Source organism: Polypterus senegalus, chromosome 12 (genome assembly GCF_016835505.1).
Source record: "Polypterus senegalus isolate Bchr_013 chromosome 12, ASM1683550v1, whole genome shotgun sequence".
NCBI lineage: Eukaryota > Metazoa > Chordata > Cladistia > Polypteriformes > Polypteridae > Polypterus > Polypterus senegalus.
Genome location: NC_053165.1, coordinates 60,218,632 through 60,244,162, shown reverse-complemented (window position 1 = coordinate 60,244,162; position 25,531 = coordinate 60,218,632). Strand labels below are relative to the sequence as shown.

At 38.7% G+C, this 25,531-nt stretch overlaps 2 protein-coding genes across 2 annotated transcripts in view; one reads left to right on the top strand and one right to left on the bottom strand.

Annotated features, from left to right (window-relative positions):
* rsph14 (radial spoke head 14 homolog) overlaps positions 1–25,531 on the top strand; it is a 133,168-nt gene that overhangs the window by 4,138 nt on the left and 103,499 nt on the right. The window contains exons 2-3 of the mRNA XM_039771690.1: positions 1,177–1,279; positions 1,935–2,053. Coding sequence (XP_039627624.1) covers positions 1,177–1,279; positions 1,935–2,053 — 222 coding nt within the window. The remainder of the gene's footprint in view (positions 1–1,176; positions 1,280–1,934; positions 2,054–25,531) is intronic.
* Positions 18,640–25,531, bottom strand: part of gnaz (guanine nucleotide binding protein (G protein), alpha z polypeptide) — an 83,459-nt gene continuing 76,567 nt past the window's right edge. The window contains exon 3 of the mRNA XM_039771689.1: positions 18,640–19,126. Within this exon, the coding sequence (XP_039627623.1) occupies positions 18,782–19,126 (345 nt within the window). The 3' untranslated portion in view covers positions 18,640–18,781. The remainder of the gene's footprint in view (positions 19,127–25,531) is intronic.

Sequence of the window (25,531 nt, the reverse complement as noted above, 5' to 3'; positions counted from 1 at the left end):
CATGGCAGAGTCCAAACATAACTCTTGCTCAACAAAAATCAAAAAACAGGAACTGAGTAACATACAGCAGTAGTTTGAAGCACCTTCCACAAGATAACAAGGGGCACAAGATCATAAAAGTCCATAAAGCTTATGTGGACTGGATTGGAAGACCTCATCAACCTCTCTATTATTTATGCAAGAACAAAGAGTTGCACCACTATTCCATGGCAAGAATGAAACCCACATTGCTCCCCATGAATCTGAGGTTGAATTACGATTGGAGTCTCCATTCCAATATCGAGACCTGGGCTTTTTTGGGTAACCTAAATGGTATGATCTCTGGGTGATTGAAACATACACTTCTCTGTTTTTACAAAATTGGAAACACCACTTGAATCTACCAATACAGAGGTACTGTCCCTGCATTCTATGCAACACTGAAGAGGCACGTTATCTAAAAAAAACTTTGTAAGATCCAGTGGGTTCAGATATGGATCCAACCCACACAATACATCAAGAGTTCCTGCTGCTTCCAAGCCATATTCCGTGTCCAATGAACCAGTTTCCATTGCCAACGTCTCGAATGTGTTCATCTGTTCTACTCATGCCTCTGAGCTGACTCTTCTTGCACCTAAACCTCACCTTTTTTCTTATAAAGCTGCACAGTGGCTCTGCGCTACATCAGGGTCAAAATCCAAGGATTAGGTAAGCAAAAGAATTTGCAATCTTATTTTATTGATGGTCTGACCTGGCGGAAGGACTGTGCAAGCTAGGAGAGGTATTGGGGCACCCAGTTTAGCAGATATAACTGAAATAACAGAAAAGGTGCACATGGCACAAACTAAAGGTGGCTGTTATCTGCCTTGTATCTGTTAGAAAAAGTTGTCGCATGGGTCAATATGAGTCGCCACCTTCCTGAGAGAGCCTGCTTTTATGGTATCTGCAGCAGAAGGTGTGGAGTCTACTTTGAGCATGGCAAGGCATCTTCCTTGGGCGCATTCTCAGAGTGGTATCGTTTACTTCAGCAAAGCTAAGAAGATGATCCACAGGCATACATGTCTGACACTGGGAATTACCAGCTTCTTGTTTCATTCACTATCAATAACTCCATGTGTGAACTTGAATGATTTTGAATAATATATGACCTATATGACTTCAGAATAAACTCCATTTTTATATTTACAAAAATTTCAGGATGTCTGGAAAACTTGAAACGTCTCCTGAGAGATGAAGACAGCGTTGTTCGCCGCAAAACCACAGAGGTGCTTTACGAGCTGTCGGTGCACAATGTTGGCAGGTATGTATGACGAGTGAAGTTCCAAGTTCTTATCTGTCCTTTTTTAATATTCGGTTTAAACTTTCATCAAATTATAGTTGTACCATAGTTGCCTTCCTGTCTCCACAAACCACAACCATCTAGCAAATCAGCCTTCAGTCTTCGTAGTCAGTTGAGCCTTTTCCAACTGCTACCTTCCGATTACAAGTTCTCTGACCAAGGGAAAGGTAAGGGCACATCATCATTTCCAGATACATCCTTGGAAGTAGTTTTGGAGTCTTGGATTACGTCATAATCTCGAGTGTCGTACTTGTAATGCTCCATTAGACAATACCAGGTGTCCTGCAATTTTCTTGCACTTTAACCTGGTGAGCAGCAGACTGGCTCTTCACCCCAGTAGCCTCACAAGGTTATAAGGTTGCAGCATACCATCCCTTGGTGACTGAGGAACTAGAAGTACCTACTTGTTTCCAGGTCTGGAAAGAACCTGACACCTGATATTGGTTCTCCTGTCAGTCATGGCAGTGTTGATGCCTATATACCCCTAACAATCAGAAATGTACATGGAAGGCTTAACTGCTAAACCACCTTTAATATCAATTCAAAGGATATCAAAACAAGTATTTAATATTATTAGAATTATTTTAGCCCATTTTTCTTTTTCCTTTCCCTGTAGAGATGCCTTTCTGCAAAATGAAGTCATCCTTTCTCTGGCAGAGTTACTTGATGAACCAGTAGCTATCTGTCGTGTGAATATGCATAAGACATTGGAAATGCTGTCTGAATTTACACCAGGTAAGTCATCAATGTCAGTGTGAGGAGCTGAGAATTGCAAGTCGTGTTGTAAATATCTCCTTTGTCTTCATTTGTGATATCTGGTCCACTGCTGATATGTCAGCTGTAATATGGCTCAAAAAAGGCAAATGAGCCTTTACTTTTGTGTTTTTTTTAATTACTCATTGTTGCACTAGTCTGGATGGTGGCAGTGCAAGTTGAAAATGTGTTTTTGTGATGTAGGTTATTTAAGCTTGGCACAGATTGTAGATAATTTTCAGACAGGCCACTAATGTTAGTGGCCTTTTAACGGTGTGGAAGGCCTGCTGTTCTCCGTGTTATTTATCTGCACTGTAATAGTTGTATCATGGGAAATCCCCCAAAACCTCCACAGCCAGAATAATTATATCACACGGTGAAAGTTAACATAAGCTTTGTAGTTCTACTTTAAAAAAACACATGAAAATACAAAGTAGAGAATATGTAGTGTCATAGTACACAATAATTAAACAAAATGTTGCTTTTATTTAATTTTGACCTTGCCTGTCCAGTACAGTGGCCTCCCCATTTTCTCACCTTCTAGTACATCACTAAAATACTCTCCTTCACACTCTGCTTGGTTGCCTAGCCTCTGTTATCCATGACTGTGCTCCTGAGGGATTCTTGTAAGCTGCAACCCAGAAGGCATCACTTTTTTGGTAGCCTCTTAGATTTTTCATTCAGAAGAACCACTCATAGGAATTAGGCATGTGGCCAACCTCTAGTCACAATGAGTGTGTTTACAAGCAGACTCTTAACCAGGATAAGGTGAATAACTTGGTTAAGGCAGAAACCCGGTTTCCTAAAAATCAGTGTTTTTCCTATGCAAAAAATCTTCTGCAGTTACTCTTTGGCAAAATCTTCCAATGTCATTAAACTACGCAAACAATAGTTAAATTTCATCAATGGCCATCGTGAATCCAAAAACAAGCTCAAAGCCTGTACTAATTTTCTTGCATTTTATAAATGTTTAGTCCTTCATTTTCTCTGAAGTAATTCATGTTAATCCCCTTTTCTATATCCTTGATCTGAGCCCCTGAAGATTTTACCTATGAACCATGATTTCTGTGTCACCCTATCACACTGTTTCAGTGTATGTGTAGCAATTAACTGGTGTGTGTGTCCTGCGGTGGGTTGGCACCCTGCCCAGGATTGGTTCCTGCCTTGTGCCCTGTGTTGGCTGGGATTGGCTCCGGCAGACCCCCGTGACCCTGTATTCGGATTCAGCGGGTTAGAAAATGGATGGATGGATGGAAAACTAACCTGACACTTGATTCATATTTTCTGTTTTTGGATTGCATGCTGAACACTTTTTTCTGTTTGGCAAGATTGAGCTGTGCAAAGGAGTGGCGCACTGGCATGTGTGCTTCCTGCCTTACACCCAGTGCTGTTGGGATAATAATGCAGGTATTTCTCTTTCAATAAAATAAGTAGAGTGGTACCTCGGTATACGTCCTTAATCCGTTCCAAATCCTTTGACTTACCAAACAGGACGTATACCAAACAAATTTTTCCCATAAGAAATAAAGGGAAAATGATTAATCCATTCCCATGAAAATAAATCCTATTGTTATTGACATAATATACATTGATGGGGTTGTATAAAATAATTTAAACACTGCTTAATACTAAACTACATAAATACAAAAGCAATTAAATGAAAATTTAACCTCACTTTACTTTTTAATAACGTCTTTGATTTTCATAATCGTAGATACCGTCGTTCTCGGCATACGGTTTACAACAGCCAAGTCCCGGATACGCATGCCACCTTCATACTTTTCAACAATCAATTCAAATTTATGTGAAAAAACACAAAATCACGTGAAAATTCACAGAGTTGTAGCGTGTACTGATGCTCGTGGGCAGTCGTGGCTTTGTCTCGAGAGAGTTAAACAAGGGTAGCGCACGGTGTTCTAGCACACGGGTCATATTCCAAACAAAGGTCATATACCAAGCAAAATATTTTGCGTCCAAACAGGACGTATACCAAGTTGGACTTATTCCAAAGCGGACGTATATCAAGGTACCACTGTATTGTGACAGCCAGAGATTCTGCCGACTACGCCACTGAGAAAAGACCGACACAATGAGGCACAAGTAAAATAAATAAACTTTTTATTTTCTTCACCTGTGGCGCAGGTCTTCCCCATGTCCCACAGGCACAACACAGTCCCAAAAGACACACCAAACAAAACACCACCACAAAAACACTTCCTTTCCTCCACTCCTCTCGGCAGCTTCGTCTCCCTCCTCCTAACTCTGCCTCCTTGAGTGGTGGCTACAGGCTCCTCTTACAGCCCACCCAGAAGTGCTTCAGGTGGTAATTAGGCTAATTAGGCTGCACTTCCGAATGTGGCTGCATCACAGCCCAGACGGGCTCATTAAGTCATTCAGCTCCCCCTGGCAGTGGCCACGGAGCCCAAAAGGCATGAGCTCTGGTGTTCCACGATTGTGGCCCCATGATACTGCCCAGGGGGGCTGCCACCAAGTGTTCCAGGGAACATAATGAACCTCCCCTGGCAGCTTCCCTGGGTTCAGTGCCAAAGGGGTGTCCTAGCCGGGCATGGGCCTCAGCCATCCGTCACAGTATTGCATTAGGTTACTCATTACTTTAAAAAGTAATGGGACTACTTAACGCATATTACTTTTTACATATTACTCTACAGCTCTCAAGATTGTGCTGCTGAGCTTAGTATTGTACATTTAGCTCATCAACATAAATGGAGTGACTTCCAAAATACTGAGACAGATTATCTCAACTAGAGAAGGAATAATGCGATTGCCCGTGCATTTGCCTCATGAAATTGATCTTGTGGAAGCTTCCACCTGTTAGTGTTGTAAGCATGTGCAAAGCTACCACATGCACAGACAAACAGAGCACAATGGACATGCACCGGTCAGGTTAAGGGTTTACATGGCCAAATAACTGGGTTACTCGTTGATAAATCTATTTCCATTAACCTGGTCTCTCTAACTAAAATATGGGATAACATAAAATTTTAGAAACCAGGTATCTGTGAACAACCAAGTTATTAAAGTGCATGTAAAAGCACTGACTGGTATGTAAAGGTGCTCTGTTCTGCAGGCTACTTTTTGGCTTTTCCTTTGTTCTATGCCACCCAGGAAAATTCTCCTTCCCTGCAACCCTCTATAACTGAAAAAGAAACGTGGCTGGTATCAAAATAGAGTCATGCACTGTGAGTGGCGGACTCCTTTTTATATATGTATTCATTTTTTGTATTCTTACATTTAGCGTCCTGACTGAAAACCGTTCAGGCTTATAGAGCAATGCTGTGCCTTACAAATCAAGTAAATGTTGTTGAACCAAAATTGCTTAGGGCAAAAGAAGTTGACTTTGCAATTTGCTGGTATTCTAGTGTAGCAGTCTTTAGTTTTTTTATGACAAGTTCATTATGAAAATGTTACTTAATGACACTTGTTCAACCACAACTTGTGCTTTGTACTGCTTTTGTTGGAGGGGGACATTGTATGCAGACAATTTTGCTTTGTAAGGCACCTGTAGGAAAGGTGACATTACATTCCTGACTTGCAGTATGTGCTCAAGCCTCACTTCACCTTCAATGTGCCAGTTCAATTCGATTTTATACCACACTGAGTTCAACTGAGCAGGCTAATGACAGTGAATGAAGTTTTCCATTGTGGGGTTTGTTTTTTGGACAGCCGGTTTGAAGATCTATGCAAAGTAACAAGAGAAATGCAATTAAACATTCAATTAATGTTTGTAAAAATGAAATATATCCTGTGTGACGTATTCTGAATCAGTTGAATCTCATGATCTGTGAAAGAGGAAACTGAATGATACGAGTCATTCAATAAGAAGCACATGTAAAACAAATGTCATTCAAAGTCATTGTGATGATATGAGTTGTTAGGTCAGTTTTGTTTTCATTTTCAGCTTTTAGCAGCACCCCAGACAATTTGAGTGAAAAAAGCTTTTCTGATTTTCTGGTGCTGTCATTCACAGCAGTTGACATGTCTGAGTTTAGTGTGTTTTGTTAAACCTTTAACTGTTAGCTAGTCAGCTGCTACATGACAGTGTTTTTTAAGATATAGGTAGAAATAAAGTCATTTTGTAGTAGCTGGTTATCTGCTATTAACAAGCTGGTGAACCTAATAAAATAACTACTGGATGTATATGAAAAGTAGTCATTGTTCATGTACCAGTAGTCATTTTTTCCTGCACTTCATAGGCAGCATTTGAATCAGTCAAGAACATATCAATTTCCAGTTTACATGAGATGGCCAGAGGAAAAATATTTAACTTTGTGCAACAGCATAAATTACCTAACCATTTTGTTTAATGATTGAATTGCTGACTCGCTGAAAGACCTTGAGGAAGGTTCCTGATTGATGTCCTTCAGAGGAGATATGCAAACACGATTCTGCAGAGCATGGTTTAACTCCAGTCTGTACGCACGATTTCTGGCGGTATTGTGTCAGGATTATTTTTATAGAACGAGTCACGCTAGCTGCTGGTTTTACATACCCAATCCTGTTATATGTGCACACTAACTCAAATACATCGTGTATTTATTTTATATGTACAGTGTATAGTGTTATAGCAAACTGTGAGCGAGAGAGAAAGGGGGCTGGGTTCCATGACAGCAGAATTTTTGTGAACAAAAATACTTTGAGAGCGCGGTCACTTGAAACTGATAGTGACTATTATACTTTAGTTAGCTAAAGGGCCCAAAGCCTTTCTAAGTACAAGTCACACACTACTTCCTTGGAAAAAAAAAATACCCAAGGCTGAGATTTTTTACTCTTCTTACTCTTGTGGAGAGATTACAGTAGTTCAGGATCTTTATTTTCTGTGTTGCCCTTTAGTGTTCATGAATGGTCCATAATAACAGTACAATCCATCCATCCATCCATCCATTTTCTAACCCGCTGAATCCGAACACAGGGTCACGGGGGTCTGCTGGAGCCAATCCCAGCCAACACAGGGCACAAGGCAGGATCCAATCCCAGGCAGGGTGCCAACCCACCGCAGAACAGTACAATCCTTTACTCTGAAAATAACCCTTCTGCATATTGCATGTCTCTTTCATCAGCTAGGCTGGACTCCTCGTGGTACCCACAGAAAACTCACTTGTAGGTTTGTACGTAGTAGACGAACGCTCAGGGCTTTTGTTGGGGGTCATACCTATGGTAGTAGGACGTTTGCATTGGAGCTGAAGCTTAGCCCAACCTGACAGCAGATGAGAGAGCGTGAAGATTTGGGTGTCAATAGTCCAGCAGGTGATTTCTTACCTTTGAGCCCTTAGGTAGATAGATAGATACTTTATTAATCCCAAGGGGGAATTCACAACAACAAACTGCATTCTTTGTAGGTCCTGACATTTTTCACCAGCGCAGCCAGTTCGTCGATCTTATTTGGTAGTGAGTTCACATTTCCCAGGATCACAGAAGGCACCGAAAGGCTTATATTGCCACTTTCTCGCTAGCCTCTTAGCTTTTTGCTTAGCGCCGGCTCTGCTGCCATGACACGACCTTCTTACATCGTTGAGTAAACAGGGAACCATAGGGAATATGGTATGTGTAAGTCCAATGTTTTGGGTGCCATTAGACGCATAGGGTTGCCAATCAGTGTTTACAAAGTCGATTTTTTAGCTCCTATCCTCGCTGACTGAGCCAAGACAGATTTCTGTGAGGTTACATTGTACTAGCAGGAATGTATTCCTTTTATGATTAATACACTGTATCAAATGGAAAGAGAAACTATGGGGCTTGTCTTGCATACCAAGAAAGGCCTGCTCTACCAGTTCTACAACCTGTTTTTTTTAAATGCTGAAAGAATTCCCTTTGGCTGAGGTGAGGGTTAATGTTAAATTTATAGTCAAAAATTATGTAGCTATCAGGCCTGAAAGCTGAAGGGAATGTCTCGCTTGTATTGCTAAAGTAAAAGAGAGTAATGCCAACTACCTAATAACCTTAATTCACTATATTGCTGTTCTGAAGTTACATCAGGTGAGAATGATGTCCCATTTGCACTCTCGTCTGTCCCAATGGAGAAGTAGGACGACAGCCGTCCAGTTACAATCAGCAAAGACAGGTAGCCAATGAAGTGATCAACCCATGAATGGGAGTTATCAGCCCGTTGTCGGAGGATTTATTAACAATCCAAGGAGAGCAGATGGTAGAAAGAATCACCATTCATTTGTGGTGGTTTTCATGTTGTCCTTCTGGAAAGTTTCCAATGGATAAGAAAGCATTCTTGCATTCATCATTGCCTACATCCCTTCACTCTCACATCTATTCCAAAGTCACCACAATCTAACCTTGTTTGTGTTTCACTTTTTATACAGAGTGAAATGTGTGGCCCTCCAGTCATTTTCATGAGCATGATGGCTTTGCAGCAATAATCATTTGCGTACCTGTCCTACTGATCTCTCATGTACAGACACACAGGCTCTCGCATATGCATGAAATCATGTTTATCATATGTCGCATTTTATAGCCCAGTATATTTGGTGTAATGTTTCATTTGCAGTATTAAAAGTGCACACATGGGGGCGTCAGTTGCTCAGTTTGGACTCTTCCTGGGCCACTCCGCTCATAAATGTGATCTGAGGCCGCACAAAGACCTGTGTCGGATTTCTGTCAGTTAATAAATAATAATAAGAATAATTCATTATCTTTATATAGCGCTTTTCTCAGTCCGGCAGTTTCTGGGACTTGGGTGGGTGATTTATTTTTTCCAACTTCGCAAAGATTCTGATTTGTGAAGATAGTTAAAATGGATTGATTTTGAGATTTTTTTTTGTTGTTAGTTGCATCAACACATTCCAATTTTTATACCTCTATTTTTTTAGATTTTGTATTTTCTGAAATGTTGGAGGTTGATGCACTCTAATTGTCCGTATTTCTTATTCAGTTACCTATATCTGCAGAGAACACAGCATTTTTATGTCAGCGTGGTATTAATCATTTATATAATAATGTGAAAATTTTGCCATTTATCCACACGAAAATAAACCCTCTAAAAATCAAACAAAAAATTCTACAGATCCTTGCAAGTGAATAAAGAGAATATGAATGGTTTCCTAGATATTTGCCCCTCTTTTTTATTTAAAGCCTACAAGCTGCTGTGTTAAAATAGGGTGCTGTCATAAACTGAATGATGGGCGCACTAGACAGGGGGGACACTGAGAAGCTTATTGCACCTCTGAAGGATTACAGTCATAGGTTGACATCAGAGAAGGCGTCCATATGGCCTAAGTGAGCTTCATGTGGGAACATCAAAAGTCACCTCATATCTTGACTAGAATTTGTCAGAGGCCATGTGGGAGCTCTGAGGCCAATAGGAAGAAACTCTGTGCTCTCAAACGACCGACATTTGCCATTCTATAGCTAAGCGACGTATTCAGGGAAAGCATAACACCGCATTATTTAGTGACAGCATTATGTTATGAGGATCTTTCTGTGCCTCAAGACTTGGAAGTAAGGTACAAAGAAATCATCCAGGAAAATGTCCTGTCGTCTACGAAGCTGAATGTTGGAGTTCGTCAACAGTCCTATTTAATGGGAGCCCATACAATATTTAAGTAGAGTGGAGAGCGAGAGAGTACAGATTTTTAACTCAAATGGGCTGAATATTTTTGGAATAAATCATTTTATTTTTTTGTTCATGTAAATAATTAAATGGTTTAGAAGAATGTTGTTTTCAGTTGAACGGTAAAGAATATTTAAAGATCAGTAGCAGCAAATCCCTTCATATTATATAATAAACTCAAAGTCATGGGGAGGGGGGATAACAAAATAATATATTATGGCTCTTTCTCATCATGCATTCTTTTATTGTTTCTTTTTATACTCAACAATTTAAATCAGAAGAGTTAATGTGCACTGCTTCATTCAGACTTTCATATTTTACTGAATCTGAAATACAAAATAGAGCAATTTCCTTTCCATTCTATAGCCTGAAATAAATTTCAGTAAAGAAACAACCGGTATTTTATATATTGCCTTTCTGAGCGTGTTACGTCATTTTTAAAATTGTTTCTTAGCAGATTAAATGAGTTGCTGGAGTTGCTATGGGGCGACTGAACTGGATGCCTAGTACTGTAGTGTCCATTCCCATCACCTCACTCGAATGACATATTTTTGTATTGCTAAGCTCTGTTGAAGATAATCCTGTGAAAAACTCAGTTCCATTAATCGTTAGTTCAGTGTCGTTATATTTTACAGGACACTTACAAATATTACTTGCTAGTCTACATAATGATTCTGTGACCAGATATTTGAATTTATTGTGTTAGTGTTAGGCAGCACAGTGGCGCGGTGGGTAGCGCTGTTGCCTCGCAGTTAGAAGCCCCGGGTTCGCTGCGTGGAGTTTGCATGTTTTCCCCGTGTCTGCGTGGGTTTCCTCCCACAGTCCAAAGACATGCAGGTTAGGTGCATTGGCAGTCCTAAATTGTCCCTAGTGTGTGTGTGTCCTGCGGTGGGCTGGCGTCCTGCCTGGGATTTGTTCCTACCTTGTGCCCAGTGCCGACTGGGATTGGCTCCAGCAGACCCCCGTGACCCTGTAGCTGGGATATAGTGGGTTGGATAATGGATGGATGGATGGGTGTTAGTGTTAATTTAATACATTTGTACTTGCTTGTGGGGGATGAGCACACCAGGAGTATTTTACATCATCTGAGAATTACTTTGAACATATCTGCTGTTCAGCCCGGTAAGAGTTACATTTTGTCATTTGAAGAATTTCTTCCTGACTATTTTGGGAGTAAAGCTTAAAAACTCATCATCAACCTCTTTTTTTGCCCACTTGCATTGGATCTTTTATATGCATTGAGAAAAGTACATCCGTGGTTGTTCATATCTTTTGATTCTGCTGCATGTTTGTTTTTCAGTATGGCCTATGAGATTTCTCAATAGAGTCTACTTCTGAAGTGCACGACTGATAAATAAATGCTCAATTTATTTGATAACTTTTTGGCAAGCACAAGTGAAAGTGAAAAGAAGTTGTTATTTTGTGAAGTACATTAGTGTTAATTACAGTTCTTTGGTTGAAAGAAACTTTAACTTCATGTGAGCTGAATGATCCCTATTTGTGATATGTGTTCATGGTGCTCTTTACATGGTTCATTTCTTGACCAGGATGAAGGCACCTCATGTTTTAATTTTTCAGCCCCTATTATAAACTCAACCTCAAGTTTACATTTTTCACTAGCAGCCATCTATCCCGTAGCTTCTCCTTGTTGTTCCTTTGCTGGCTAATCTAATTCACTCGTAGACTGGTGCACTGGGTTCATACTGGTTGACGTCTCCATTTTGTGTGCCTTTAATGTGAAGGTTAAACAAATAATTAAAATGCATCGCAGTTTGTGCTAGTGCCACCATCACCTTGATAGTTATTGTATGTAACTGAAATATGAATGTAAACTACTGTGGCAGAGCGACGGGCACTAAGCAAACTCCTGTCAATCATGAAGAATCCACTGCATCCACTTAACAGGATCATCTCCAGGCAGAGGAGTAGCTTCAGTGACAGACTTTTGTCACTGTCCTGTTCCACTGACAGACTGAGGAGATCGTTCCTCCCCCACACTATGCGACTCTTCAATTCCACCCGGGGGAGTAAATGCGAACATTAATTTTATTTTAATTCTTTTCATTTTTATCACTCTTTAATTTAATATTTTTTTTTGTATCAGTATACTGCTGCTGGATTATGTGAATTTCCCCTTGGGATTAATAAAGTATCTATCTATCTATCTATCTATCTATCTATCTATCTATCTATCTATCTATCTATCTATCTATCTATCTATCTATCTATCTATCTATCTATCTATCTATCTATCTATCTATCTATCAAAGATGGGACAAAGATAGTCAGTTTTTATTTATATAAGTTATCTTTAGTTTTAATTTTTATGATTTTAAGCGGTGAATTATGAAAATTTGTGAAATTCCGCAAATTTAACTTAGGGGAGATTTTGCTTTGATTTAGGGAGGGGTTCACTGGTCCCCCAAAATCCCGATATTTTGCACTTCTTCATTTAGTTTCCATACATTTAAATGAACACAAAGATGTGCCATGTTTCCAGAGGATTTCTTTTCACTGTGTGAGATCCATCAGCCCTACATTTCAGATCGCTAATTGTGTGTATATCAGCATTCTGCCTTTTCATGATTACATTGTTTCTAAATGGGCTTATTACAGTAAAGTTTCAGATATGCTTTACTGTTAAATAGTTTGGATCTTCCCAAGATGTTGTATTTCTCTGGCTGTAGTTAGGACAAACACTACCATTTTCTTTTTATAACATTTTCTTTTTCTTCCTACCACGTAAACAAACCTGGACTCACTCAGTGCTTCAGATAAATTCTAAAGTGTTCTGCATCAAGTCCGTGTAGTCATTATTTTGTTGAACCCACTCGTCCCGGCTTCCTCCACTGAGAGTATCTCATCGGCCACAAACATTACGCCACACATAAATTGCCAGTCCTGCCAGGTACGCACAAGCCCAACCACAACCACCTTCTGGTCAGCCTGACTTCATGTCTTTGGACTGTAGTCAGGGTACTGGAATTCACATAAGATGCCCCCATCAACACAACACAAGAAGAGCAACCTGAAACATTATATATATATGGAATCGTTCCTGGAAGCCACAAATTAAAAGGCAATTGCTGTTCCATCATTTATCAGTTATTTTCTTTATAACCTAAACTTCTCCAACCCCTTTCATCCACTTCAGGGTCACATTTGGGCTGAAGTGTATTTTGTCTGACATGGAAAGGAAACTAAAGAAAATGTAGATGTACATTTGTAATGTTATAAAATAAAATGTATTCTTGAATTTGCAATAATCCTTAATGCTGTAAGTGCACTGTTTGAGGTCATTCCAGTTATGATATTACTGCTTAATGAACTGACTGACTCCTGTTTTAACTTTGCACTACACTGCTAACACGCCATCTTACTTTACTCAGCTGGAACAATGCTAATATATACAAGCTTTCACGTCAAGTTGTCTTTTATAAATCCCAATGTTTGTGTAGGAAGTTCAAGCCTCTTTGTGTGCGTATTCAAGCTTTATAAATGAGATCCCATCGATCTGATGTGGTTTGCATTAGTTGTTGTACCTTGTCCCTAATCGTAATAAAATCAATAAAACAAATTTCAAAATAAGTCTGTCAACAGTGCATGGAATGAAGAATTGGCTGAAAGGAATTGGTCAACCTACTTTAGTTAGCTGTAACATGGAGCCCTGAAACAGCTAGGATGTTGGCCTCAGACTTATAGCACCTTTCTTTCTCACTTCTTGGGTGTTTCTCATTTCTGTAAAGGGAATCTAATTAACACCTTGTCAGGGAAATGCTTAATAAACTAGCAAGGTATCAGATTGCCTGCAACATCATGGCAGCAGCAACAGCAGATGGGGTGCCTGTCTTGTGTCAGAATTAGTAACTTTATTGAGGCCAAGAGTACTAAATGTGTGGTGTTTTGGCACCATCACGTCATTATTGCTCAAACTTTTTTTTGAGTTTAGACTCTGACCAACACTCTTTTTTTAGGTTGACATCCCAGGTGGTGTGGTGGTTGGTGCTTCTGTCTCATGAACCCAGTTTTGAATCTTGTCCTTTGTTACTGCCTCTGTCAAGTATAAACTTTCTTTCCGTATCTTAATCGGTTTTACTTCAGGCAGTCTGGAATTCCCTCCCTCATCTCAAAGATGTTCACGTTAGGTTAACTGGAGATTCTAAACTGGTGTAAGTGAATGAGTGAGCATGGCAGTGCTGGACTGGTGGCTCCTCACTTTCTTCTATTGCTCCAGTTGAAGTATATATATATATATAAAGGAATGGGAGGAGCAGCCTGCCTGGAGCTGGTATGGATAAATATGTCTCACTAAAAGGCAGTGCTTTTAAAATGTAGTTCGCTAAAGACTGTATAGAGAACTGGTCACAAAGAGACACTAGAAGAAGGTGTTTCGAAAACCAAATAGCTGTTTAGATGGACAAATACATTTAAGTGTCACTTTTGAGAAGCACATAATAATGTCAGTGGTCAAGAACTGGTGCCTCCTGTTAGAAGATACACACTTTGTGGATCAGTCATTCACCCTTTGGAATTATATGAGTAGATTTAAAAACTCCTTCCAGAACCATCTACAGACTGCGGAAGGATGGAAAAAAGCTAACGGGCAAAGAAATGCTAGCCAGATGAGCAAACATAGTACTGGAAGGGAAGTTTATGAAAAGAGTTGTTCTCTTTGAGATGTTTTGCACCACCCTTGGTGGACAAATGTTTAACAAAACATAAAGATGTTGACTTTGTAGGCTCATTTTTCTGATTTGCTTAGGTTGTTGTACTGATTCAGCCCAATACTCCCCCTTTATAAGTGTATTGTCATACCTCTCTCTACTCATTTAAGAAGTTAAATATATATGGTGTATTAACCTCACTCAATGAGCCTGCCACTGTTTGTTTCAGCTGCTCCTTCAGTTGAGCTACTTCCTGATAGAGAATTGACTTAGTAAGTTGTTGAAAATATGGCACCAGTGTCGACTTTTGCAGCTGATGAGGATTTGAAGTCTGAATTGCTCATTCCTTCTCATCCTGTAAAATGGATTGAGATCTGTTGATAGTGATTGAGGTGGTCATTGCATTAAGATTAAATGGCTGATACCTGGATAGAACCATTCCAAGGTTTTCTTAGCCTTTTTGCATTGAATTTTCCTTCTTAAAAAAACCCATTCACAATTTGGTAATAACATTCAGCTGTTCCTTGGCATTTACACATTGTTGATTCAATGTGTGCCATTACAATGCACTTCACACTATTATATCACGACCGACACCTTTCATAATTGACACCTCACTTGGGGTCCCAAGACATATGATTTTCAACATATCCTAGTCTTTCCATCATAATCAGAATGAACTAGGCTTCATAAAACCATTTTTTCCAGTCCTCCATTGCGCACTGTCTCCGCTCACCTCAACCACATCACCTTGATCGAGCAGGAATTTTACTCTACGTCATTGTCTGTTGCACACCATCATTGGTAAGGTATGATGAGCTGTGAATTGTGATGTGCGTTGTTCAGCACCACTCAGCCTTTATTGAACCCTTTGGCTATAATCTATTTCTGATACCAGTGGTTAATTCTGATTGACCAGGTTCTTTTTGCATGGTAGTGACCCATTCTCATTGCACCTGTGACAGCTCCATCAGGATTGCTGTTTTGACACATTCATGCAGGTGCTTCTGGCATCTATTATCATGGGGGTTCAAAGCCATTTAAATATTTAGTCATGCACTTTTCTCCTCTTTAATTTTTCAGAAATTACCATGATCATCTGGTACCCACCTACCATGCTGTCACTAAATAATAAGTTAATTACATGAAGAGTAAATTGTAAGAAGTAGTCACACTGTACATTACATCTTCTGTGTAATTTAGTGATGGATCTTTCATCTTGATATTTGGAAAGTAACATGAGAGCTTGGACATTGGGACCACAAGGTCGGTCGGTCTATCTATCTATCTATCTATCTATCTATCTATCTATCTATCTATCTATCTATCTATCTATCTATCTATCTATCTATCACTGATCATATAGTAACTTTCACATCTATCTTTCATATAGTGCCTTATTGCTTTCCGTCGTGGCCCCCCCATTCCCCACAACCTATCGTCTATCAGAGAGGAGTGAAAGCTTTCGACCTCAGGTTTTTGATGGGTCTCGATGTTTTAGTGGCCCCTGATTCCAAAAACATCGATATCCAGATGATGGGTGTGTGTGTGTGTCTGTGTGTTTCTTGAGGATGGTCTAGTGCTGAAACATGGACAGTTCCTCTAGAGGAACCCAGAAATATCGTAATTCTGCAATTATTTATGAATTCTTCTCGTCTGGTGCTATCATAATGACCTATTTTATGATCAGAAAGATCACCATAAGAACGTTTAATAATTACTGAAATGTTAGAGAATAGTTTGGGTAACTTAATTCCTAGGTGCAGGGGTGCCTGAATTTTCTATCTATCTATCTATCTATCTATCTATCTATCTATCTATCTATCTATCTATCTATCTATCTATCTATCTATCCATCTATCCATCCATCTATCCATCTATCCATCTATCTATCTATCTATCTAGCCTTTCATATATTTCTAGAAGTGAATATATTTGGTCAGCTGCTGTAGGAGATTCTTTTCAGAAGTGCCTATTTGTATTGGGAGCATTTTAGATTTGTCAAGCATAGCCAGAAACCCTGTCCAGATATGTGTGAGATAAAATTAGATCTTTTATTAATGTGTTTTTGTGTAATCTGGAAAGCACTTTCATTATTTCATTCAGCTGACTGCCCAAATGGTAGTAATCGTACAGAGCGACTGAAAACTGTTGGAGCATCAGAACCCTTACTTACACAGGATTAACATATTTAAAACTTCTGCTGACTTTTGGAAATAGGACAGAAAATTGTGCTGAAATCTTTTTCGAATTGCAGATTAACACATGACTAATTCTCCAGGAATGTTATTTGCAGAATGCAGTGTTGGCTTGGGGAGCTCAATTAAAAGTGTTAATTAAACACGTCAGCATATTGTTAAGTTTGTGAGACTCCATTCCTCCTGCGAGTGAATCTTTCTCTGGACTAAGGAAAGTGCTATTATTCCACATTTCACTTGTGATATTCCTTCCATTTTAGAAGAAAAGTGTATTTTTTAACTATCCTTACAATTACAATATTTTTCAATTCTGCTACATTTTAAAATAAGCCTAGTGGTCTTTGGATTTGAGGATAACCATGAGACATCAATCCAGTGTTGGAATGATTACAGTGATTACCACCTATACAGCCTGACCTGTGCTTCTCAACTTTGTAGTTGTAGGCTTTTTGGAACATTATTATCATGTGAATATTGTACAGTTATAAGAGACATGCATTACAAGTGGCAGACTGCTGTATGGCATACCTGTATATTGATTTTAATTAGAAGAATCCTTTGGCTAGAACAGTTCATTGTCCTAGAGGTTGTAACTGACTGACATTATTGTACTTTTAATTGATAGGCTGTTGATATGATTAATTGTGTACATTTGTTGGTGTTTAAATAGAATTGACATAAAGTGATGAATTGCATCATAGTAAAAAAATATATGCAACAAACTGCTGTGCATTTAACAGTGGTGGAACTCGAGCCGTCCATGATTAAATCTAAATAATCCAGTTTGTGGTAGCGAGGTTATTACCCTATTGCTCCCACATTCAACACAAAGTAGAAATTAAACCTAAATTTGATGGGCTGCTAGACAATCACAGTGCACAGTCGCACACATCCATAATCATAATAATGGAATTGCTTTAAATATCATCTGACTACTCCCATATGAACTCACTGTGACTCTGTTGTGCACTTTAAGCCTCTTTTGCATTTCCTTTCTACTTACTGTCTGAACTCACCGATTTCACATTTTTTATTTATTTATCCCTGTTTGCCTAAAAGCGTTTTGCTTATTGGAAAGAGTTTGAATTTAAAATAATGACTTTTACACCAAAGACCTTCGCATAAATTGATTTATTTTTTAATATTCTTGACATGGACACTTTGAAGCCCTTAATCATATTTGTGAGGGGGGACCGTTCACTTAAAGAGTGTGCTTTATAGTTTTCATTTTATCTAATATATTATTTACACATTACTTTATAGCCATCACAATTTCCACTCAGATAACATTTAAAATTTGGAATTTAAAAGAAATAGGATTTTTGCCTTTCATAAATATAATTATATCTTTGTCTTTTCTCTCATCAAACCTGAGGCATTCTGTTGATAAACTATTATTTGAACAGAAAAACCATAATGTTACATGCCATACACTGTTTATTTTGCTTTTCCTTCTTTTTATTATCACTCACTTCAAAACTTTCCTTGTCTAAAAGTTGGTTTTTTTTTGTTTTTTTTTTTGTTTTTTTTTTTCCACAAAACATTTACACCACAGTTGCAGAAGGCGCTTGCTGTATTAGGATGTTGCACACCTTTAGGGAAGTGGGATATTAAAAATGTTCAAAAGTTCATGCACTTTTTTCTGATCTCACTTTTATATATACTGTATATATAATATATTATATATAATATATTATATATATTAATTAATGTTTATATATATATATTTTATATATATATATATATATATATATATATATATATATATATATATATATATATATATATATATATATATATATATAAACAAAAACAAGCCACTGGGTTTATATACAAGTACAGCTTTTATCCCCATATGCAGCTGTGCAGTTACTGCCACTCTAAGTGTGGATTATTACATATAAAACATTTCTTAAAATAATAGTAAAAGTAATATTCTGGTCCACTGCACAAAATATCTTAATTACTGAAAATTTAAAAATGGCTGTATTCTGGCAGTTTCATAGAAATCTCACTGTGATTGACATCCATTAATGGTAGTTAGGCTTGAGAAGCAGCGGCCATTGATGAGGCGTCCCCTTGCCTCACAGATCTTTAGCCACACCACATGTCTGAGAGCGGTTTCCCTTTTTTTTTTTTTGTTTTGTTTAATTTCCGCTGTCCTCTACACTGATCATTGCATATGTGGTAGCACTTGTTGGCTGGTGTCTGTGCAAACTGGCACACAAAACCCGTGATATATTTCTTGGAGGGAGCTGCATTCGTCATTCTAGCACAGCCCAATGTACTTCAGGTTATTCTGGATTATAACATCGGTGACCGCATCGAACACAAACTGAATGTTGCTAGTGTCCGTGGCACAGGTGAAGTGGGAGTAAATCTCCTTGGTCTCCTTGTTGCGATTTAGGTCCTCAAATTGTCTTTGAATGTAGACGGCCGCCTCCTCATAAGTGTTCTGACCCTTGTACTCAGGAAAGCAGACCGTCAATGGAATCCGTTTAATTTTTTCCGCCAGTAAGTCCTTCTTGTTCAAGAAGAGAATGAGAGAGGTATTGATGAACCAGTTGTTGTTGCAGATGGAGTCAAACAGCCGCAGGCTCTCTGCCATTCGACTCTGTAGAATGAAGCACAAAGAAAATAATGTCAGATCATTTTGAGCATTATGACACAACGAGAACTGGGGACACCACCTTGGTTCATGGCCTGCCTTTAATGCAGCGGTGTCAAGATCAGATCCTGAGGGGTTTCAGTAGCTGCTGTTGTTTGTTCCAGCCAGGCAGAACTATCTAACTTCTACAAATGGTGTTTTTGTTTCAAATGTACCCTCCCAGAGATAAATTAATTTATTTCAGGGCTGAAAATCTCAGAACTGACTGTAATATAAAGGACCCCCACCCCAAGTACACTGCCATCCTTTCCAGGGCTGCTTCCTTGGCTCTGGGTGTCTGTGCCCATATTATTTGCTTAATTGGGTTTAATAAATAAATGCCATGCGCTAAACTTAAAATTCACAGTACAGTGTTTTGTTTTTTTTTTCAAAAATAAATGGGGATATTTTACCATACCTCTGTTTTGCTTTAGGATACTGTTTAACACAGAAAAGTACTCGATAAAATAAACCCTTTTGCATTTGTTTGCAGTAACAGTAAACGCAAGTTAACTGATTTAATCAGACTGTAACCAACTATTCAGTGCAAGGACTGAACTGATATTATAATGGATTTCAATCCATCACCTTTGTTACCAGGGAGCTACATTGCCTGATGCAGAACCGGCTTTATTTCATCTGGTGCCTTTTCAACCCATGACACTTTATAAGTCCAGTAATACCATCTAACCTTTTTAACTTGCACATTCAATTAAACATGATAAGGATGAGGGTGGCACGGTGTAGCGCTGCTACCTCGCAGTAAGGAGACCCGGGTTCACTTCCCGGGTCCTCCCTGCGTGGAGTTTGCATGTTCTCCCCGTGTCTGCGTGGGTTTCCTCCCACAGTCCAAAGACATGCAGGTTAGGTGGATTGGCGATTCTGAATTGTCCCGTGTGTGTGCTTGGTGTGTGGGTGTGGGTGTGTATGCCTGCCGGGGATTGGTTCCTGCCTGGTGCCCTGTGTTGGCTGGGATTGGCTCCAGCAGACCCCCGTGACCCTGTGTTCGGGTTCAGCGGGTTGGAAAATGGATGGATGATAAGGATGCAATGCCCATCCCAGCAGTACTTGGACAATTTGAAGAAAATAATCCTGGCCAGTGTGCCAGTCCATTTTGGTCTAGGAATATACTTCTTTATATATTTTAAAATGTGGGCACCAATAGATGCAGTGAATCACTAGAATTTGCACAATAAGGCATTAGTGGTGATTAAAGAATCACCTTTTCCTTTACATGACCTACCATGCCTGCCTTCAAACTAATGCGCTTCAAATATTGGCATAGCCTGAATGTAGTAGCAGCTTACTTGCGTTTAAAAATATTTAAAATTAAAATGTAGCTTTGTGAGTTCTGTACATCAAATGCTGTAACTGAGGCAAATTAAAGTCATTTTATCTTTCAGATTGTATTTTTAGACTAACAAAGAATCAGGTTTATTTTTAGATATTCATCTCTAAACATTCAACTATATTTCTATTATTTTGGACCCTTGAGCTACCAAAAATATATATTGAAATGTTACGTTAATGGCAGACTATAATTACTGATGTGTTAAAGCAATAATTATGTTATAGATGTGTGTTTTCCAATGACAAACACTGGTCCTGTGTGAAAAGCACACTCCTGATTCCTGTTCTTTAGACCCACCCTGCACTTGCTATCTTCTGGATGCCATCTGATAATGTATTAACCTTCACATAATAAAGAGACTAACTTTGCCCACAGTATTCCATTATACGCCATAAGCAGATACTTTGTGGTTTTGTTCTACGTATACTGTGAGTTAAAATCTTTTATAATCTATTTAGCTTCTGGACAATGACAAGTTGGCCGTAGGTCTTTAAATCTTTTCCCTATGGCATGATTTCTTGTTCTAACACATCCACTATGTAATGATATGTAATTGTATAAATGAAATTAATAACTCTAAATAAATAAATATAAATCCTCTAGTTATACCCATGTGTAGAAAGGTGATTTGTTTGTATTTACTAAGGAGCAATGGTGACATACTGTATTAGTCGCCCTATTGCTCTCTGTATAGAGTTTGTACGTTCTCATCGTGTCTGTAGGAAATGTAAGAGGTCTTTATTTCACCTTATAGCTGAGACACCCAAAATATGAAGAGATGTAAACAATTTATGACTGAGGTTCAGAAACTGGCAAAAGTCTACATGAAATATGTTTACTTTCTTTTACTTTTTAGCAAACAACAAAAAATATGAAATTATGATAGCTTAATTGAGTTTTTTTTTAATCCTATAGAAAAAGGCACATGCCTTATGGAGTCTATCTCATGGCTTAGATAGATGTTTTTTCCACTTATAGAGAAAGTCACATAACTTATGAATTGTGATCTTTCAATTCATGTGGTCAAATTCTTCTGCTGGTTATTAAGTTCCTAGGGGCTACACTGTTAGGGTGGCATCAATTTACTCACAGCTCATCTGCACCAGCTTCTCCCCCCTTAAACACAATTTCTGTGTTTGATTGCATGGATGTGAGATGGTGCTGTTCGCTTTCATACTGGATTTATGAAGAAACTTTATAACAGCTGGACTTCTCTTTCACAAAGGTTATGTTCATTTACTGCTTGTTTTTATATACATTTTTATTTCTTTGTTCAGTAGCTCTTCTCCTTCTCTGCCTTGGTCACCACTCCTGGATGTGGGTGGTACTGCAGTTTTCTCTTTGAGGTTTTTACATACAATGTCCTTGGTTGCTTGCAAAGTTATGCCTGCTGGGCAGCTGGTGATCAGTCAGCTTCTGCCGTTAGCAAGATGAATGTGTAACGTCTCACTCTTGCTTGAGCACTTGTTTCCCTTAGCACAGTTTAGACTCCTGACCCCTTGTGTCCAACTCCAATACAGACGTGTCTTCCACTATACCAGTTTGATTTGAAATGGATTGCTCCAACCCTGGTTGCGACTGCACCATAGCCAGTGGAATACCTACTGTAGAAACCACAAGCTAAGGCCAGGTTCAGAGCAATGAGCTTGATAGAGTCAGCCAAGTGTTTTTGAAGAAAGGAATACATGTCTTGCCATTGGTTTCTTGGGTGCACTTACACCCATCCTTTTTGGTGGACTATTGGAGCAAAGCTTTGACCGTCAGGGTTGCCAGTGACTGAGTTGTAGTTCTTTGTCTCTGAGATGGTATCTCTCAGAGACATGTCTGGAGGGTCACTTGGCTTGTGGTTGATCATTTTATTGTTATTATTTTGACTGCCCAAAAGTATGTAAATTGTGACAATTTGAATGGTTTACAGTTTATAAGATAGTTTAAAAAATAATACTTGGCTCTGTATGTTAACTGCATATGTATGTAGAATTTACTGGGACTGTTTAAGTGCATTGGAAAATGAATTTGTGTATTTGAAGAAAATTGCAATTTTATTCTTTTTAGAAAAGGCTCCGTTTGCATTGTTTTCCAGTTTGCCCTGTGTGACCTTTAGATTGCATTGTGTTTTTAATAGCTGAACTCCTTTTTTAATGATCTAATTGTTTAAATAATTAAAAAGCTGCATCATGAATGATTTAAAGGCACAGTTATGTGTTCATCGCTTAGGAAGCTGTATAGAGTGGAGAAGCCCAATGTAAATTTCCAGAAGGAGGCTGACTTAACATTTCCGTGAGTTTAGATCTTTTTACTCTTTAACTGAATCTTTAAGCTGTAAGAGAAGTCAAAGGATGAGTGCATATACTGTAGACTAAACTCATAACCACCATGAATACCATACATGTAAAGAGTGCCTCTGCCTAGGTTGACCAGAGTCAATATGAAATGAATGGTCAACTGTAAAATGAAAAACATATAAAGTGCATGTTTGCCTGAGCAAAACCTGCTACAGTAGTATAAGGTACAAATAAAGAAGCCATTCAGGATGGCGATTGGGCAGTCGTTGGGTAATTTTTACACACAGCTCTATTAATTTACACCATTCTATAATTAGGGATAAACCTGACTTGGGATTGTGGGAGGAGGCTGGAGTGAAAATAGAGTGAAAACAGAAAATACATACGTCTGAGGCTTGAATTTGGGGTCAGTTGCTGTATAGAAGTGAACCTCTATGACAGTTTTTAGTGGGTAAAAAACTGGAAATTAAGTAACAGGTTTGCAACTTACAAAATTAATAGTTTTGCATTCTAAAGTTTGTTACCATATTTTTGTGTAAATTTTACATATTTGTTCATCCATCTTTGAATCTGCTAATTTCAGTTCGAGGTTGCAGTGGTACCATAACCAACCAGCCTTCAGCAGGGTACCAGGCCATCACAGAAATGACTCATACACTCAATTCAACTTCCAAGGTTCCAATTTAGTTTTATAACAAACCAAAACATGCACATTTTTGGGATGTGGGAAGAATACCATACCACCTGGTGACACGCCTGTACAAACACAAACACGGGGGAATGTGCAAATTCCACTCAGTGTAGTAGTTTTTCCCAGGATTCAGCTCTGGTACTGTGGAGTTGTGAAGCAGCAGTGATTTAGTAAATTACTGTCTGTGTCAAAGAGGACATCATAATGTTGTAGATTCTTTCAAATTTTGCCTTTTTATTATTTTTTATGTTCCTACCACATTGACACATATGTAGCATTGCCACATTACATCCGTTGAATCTTGGCAGATTGGTCCCTTCTGTTTAAACACATTCCTGTAACACTTCAACGAGATGGCTTGCCATTGCTAAAACTGGCCATGTACAAATAAGTGTAAGTGTTTGGTTAATTATGTCCTAGAGTGAACAGATTTAAATCCCATGGTCTGTACCTGTTTTGGTTCCTAATCTTTCTGGGGTTGACTCAGGCTACCTGTGATTATATACTGGAACAAGGGATCTCAGAAAATGGATGAATGGCATTTAGTAGTTTGTAAAGCAGCAGGTGGAATAAACCTGCTTGAGCCTTGAAATGTGGGTACATAATGAAAATGGGTCCCATAAACTGGTTTGCAAAGTGGTACTACAAAACTGATGGTGGGGCAGGGTGTAATGTGGCGCCATTTTCTGTTCCCACAACGTGGACGTCCGGACAGGTAGAGGACAAAACCACTTTGGTGTGAGAAAGATGAGTCAGGAAAACAAGGAGAGGTCTCTGGCAACTGGTCTGAATCAAATGGTTAGTCTTTGCTTCTGTGATTTAAGCCAGTGGTAATCCCATCTATTTTTTTTTTTTGTACTTAAAATACAATACCTAATGGTTGGCATGTTGGGAAACTGGTGAAAGGTCTAGTTATATTCGCCACCCCACTAGGTTCTAGCATTAATTAGAAGAGAAAGCAATGGACAATGACAGGCTGACCAAAATTGGACTTAAAGCAGGTGCCTGGCCCATGAATATAGCATCTTGAGTCATGGTTGCAGAGACTAGTAAACACCACAAAATGCTTCTATGTGGTGTTCATGTAGTTTTAAGGGGTTAATCCTGACGTTGAAATTGAGCCCCAGATGTTATTTAGAATATCCATCTTTCTCAGGACAATCTGACATGAGGACGACATCTTTCATATAGAAAGGATGGTAGACCATACACTGTAGACAAAAGAAAAAGGATAACTGAGAGTGGAGGAAATTTGTATACAGAATAGGAGAATGCATTGTAGTGTGGCCAAACGTAGGCTTGCATGTTTTAAGTATCCCCGAACAAGATGTGGCCATATTGACATTATGTCTGTTTATGTGTGTGTTTCTGTGGCTTGTGTAGGTCATGAACAGATGAACAGATCACAACCAAATCTGGCTGTCTTCTTACAATCCTAGGTCTCTAGGGTGCTATTGATTTTGTAAATGAATGTCTAATTTTCAGCTTACAGAAAAAAATTATACCTCAAGTGACCCTAATAGTTGCTTTTTTAAAGAATGTTTCAAATAAAAGACTATGAATTTCAGTAAAACATTTCTTGGTGGTTTCTAACTGTTTCTGGGGTGCCATCACTTGATTCTTTTTTCCCCTGGAGAAATGTTTGTTAGTCTGTTACCCTGGAAGTTGATTGATCAGTGAAATGTTTGAAGTGGTTGGGAATAAAAACATTTACATCATTTTTAGAGATTATCAACTGTTTATGAATGATCAAAAACATCATCAACTCGCCTTTAAGAAGAACTGACATATTAATTCAGTGTTACCTGAAAAATATTTTAAGCCATGTCCTCTTAACAGATGTTTGTAACATGTTTATGTCTGTTGTGCTGACTTTCTTAATTTTAAATTTATAACATAAAGTATACAAGAACGATCAGACCCTTGGAAAAGCTAATTGACCCCCTGGATGAGATTTTGTATGTTGTTCCTAAACAGTCAGGAGCTACCTGAAATGAGAATAATGCCCACAAACCAAGCCAGGCAGACATAATATGAATGGAAAG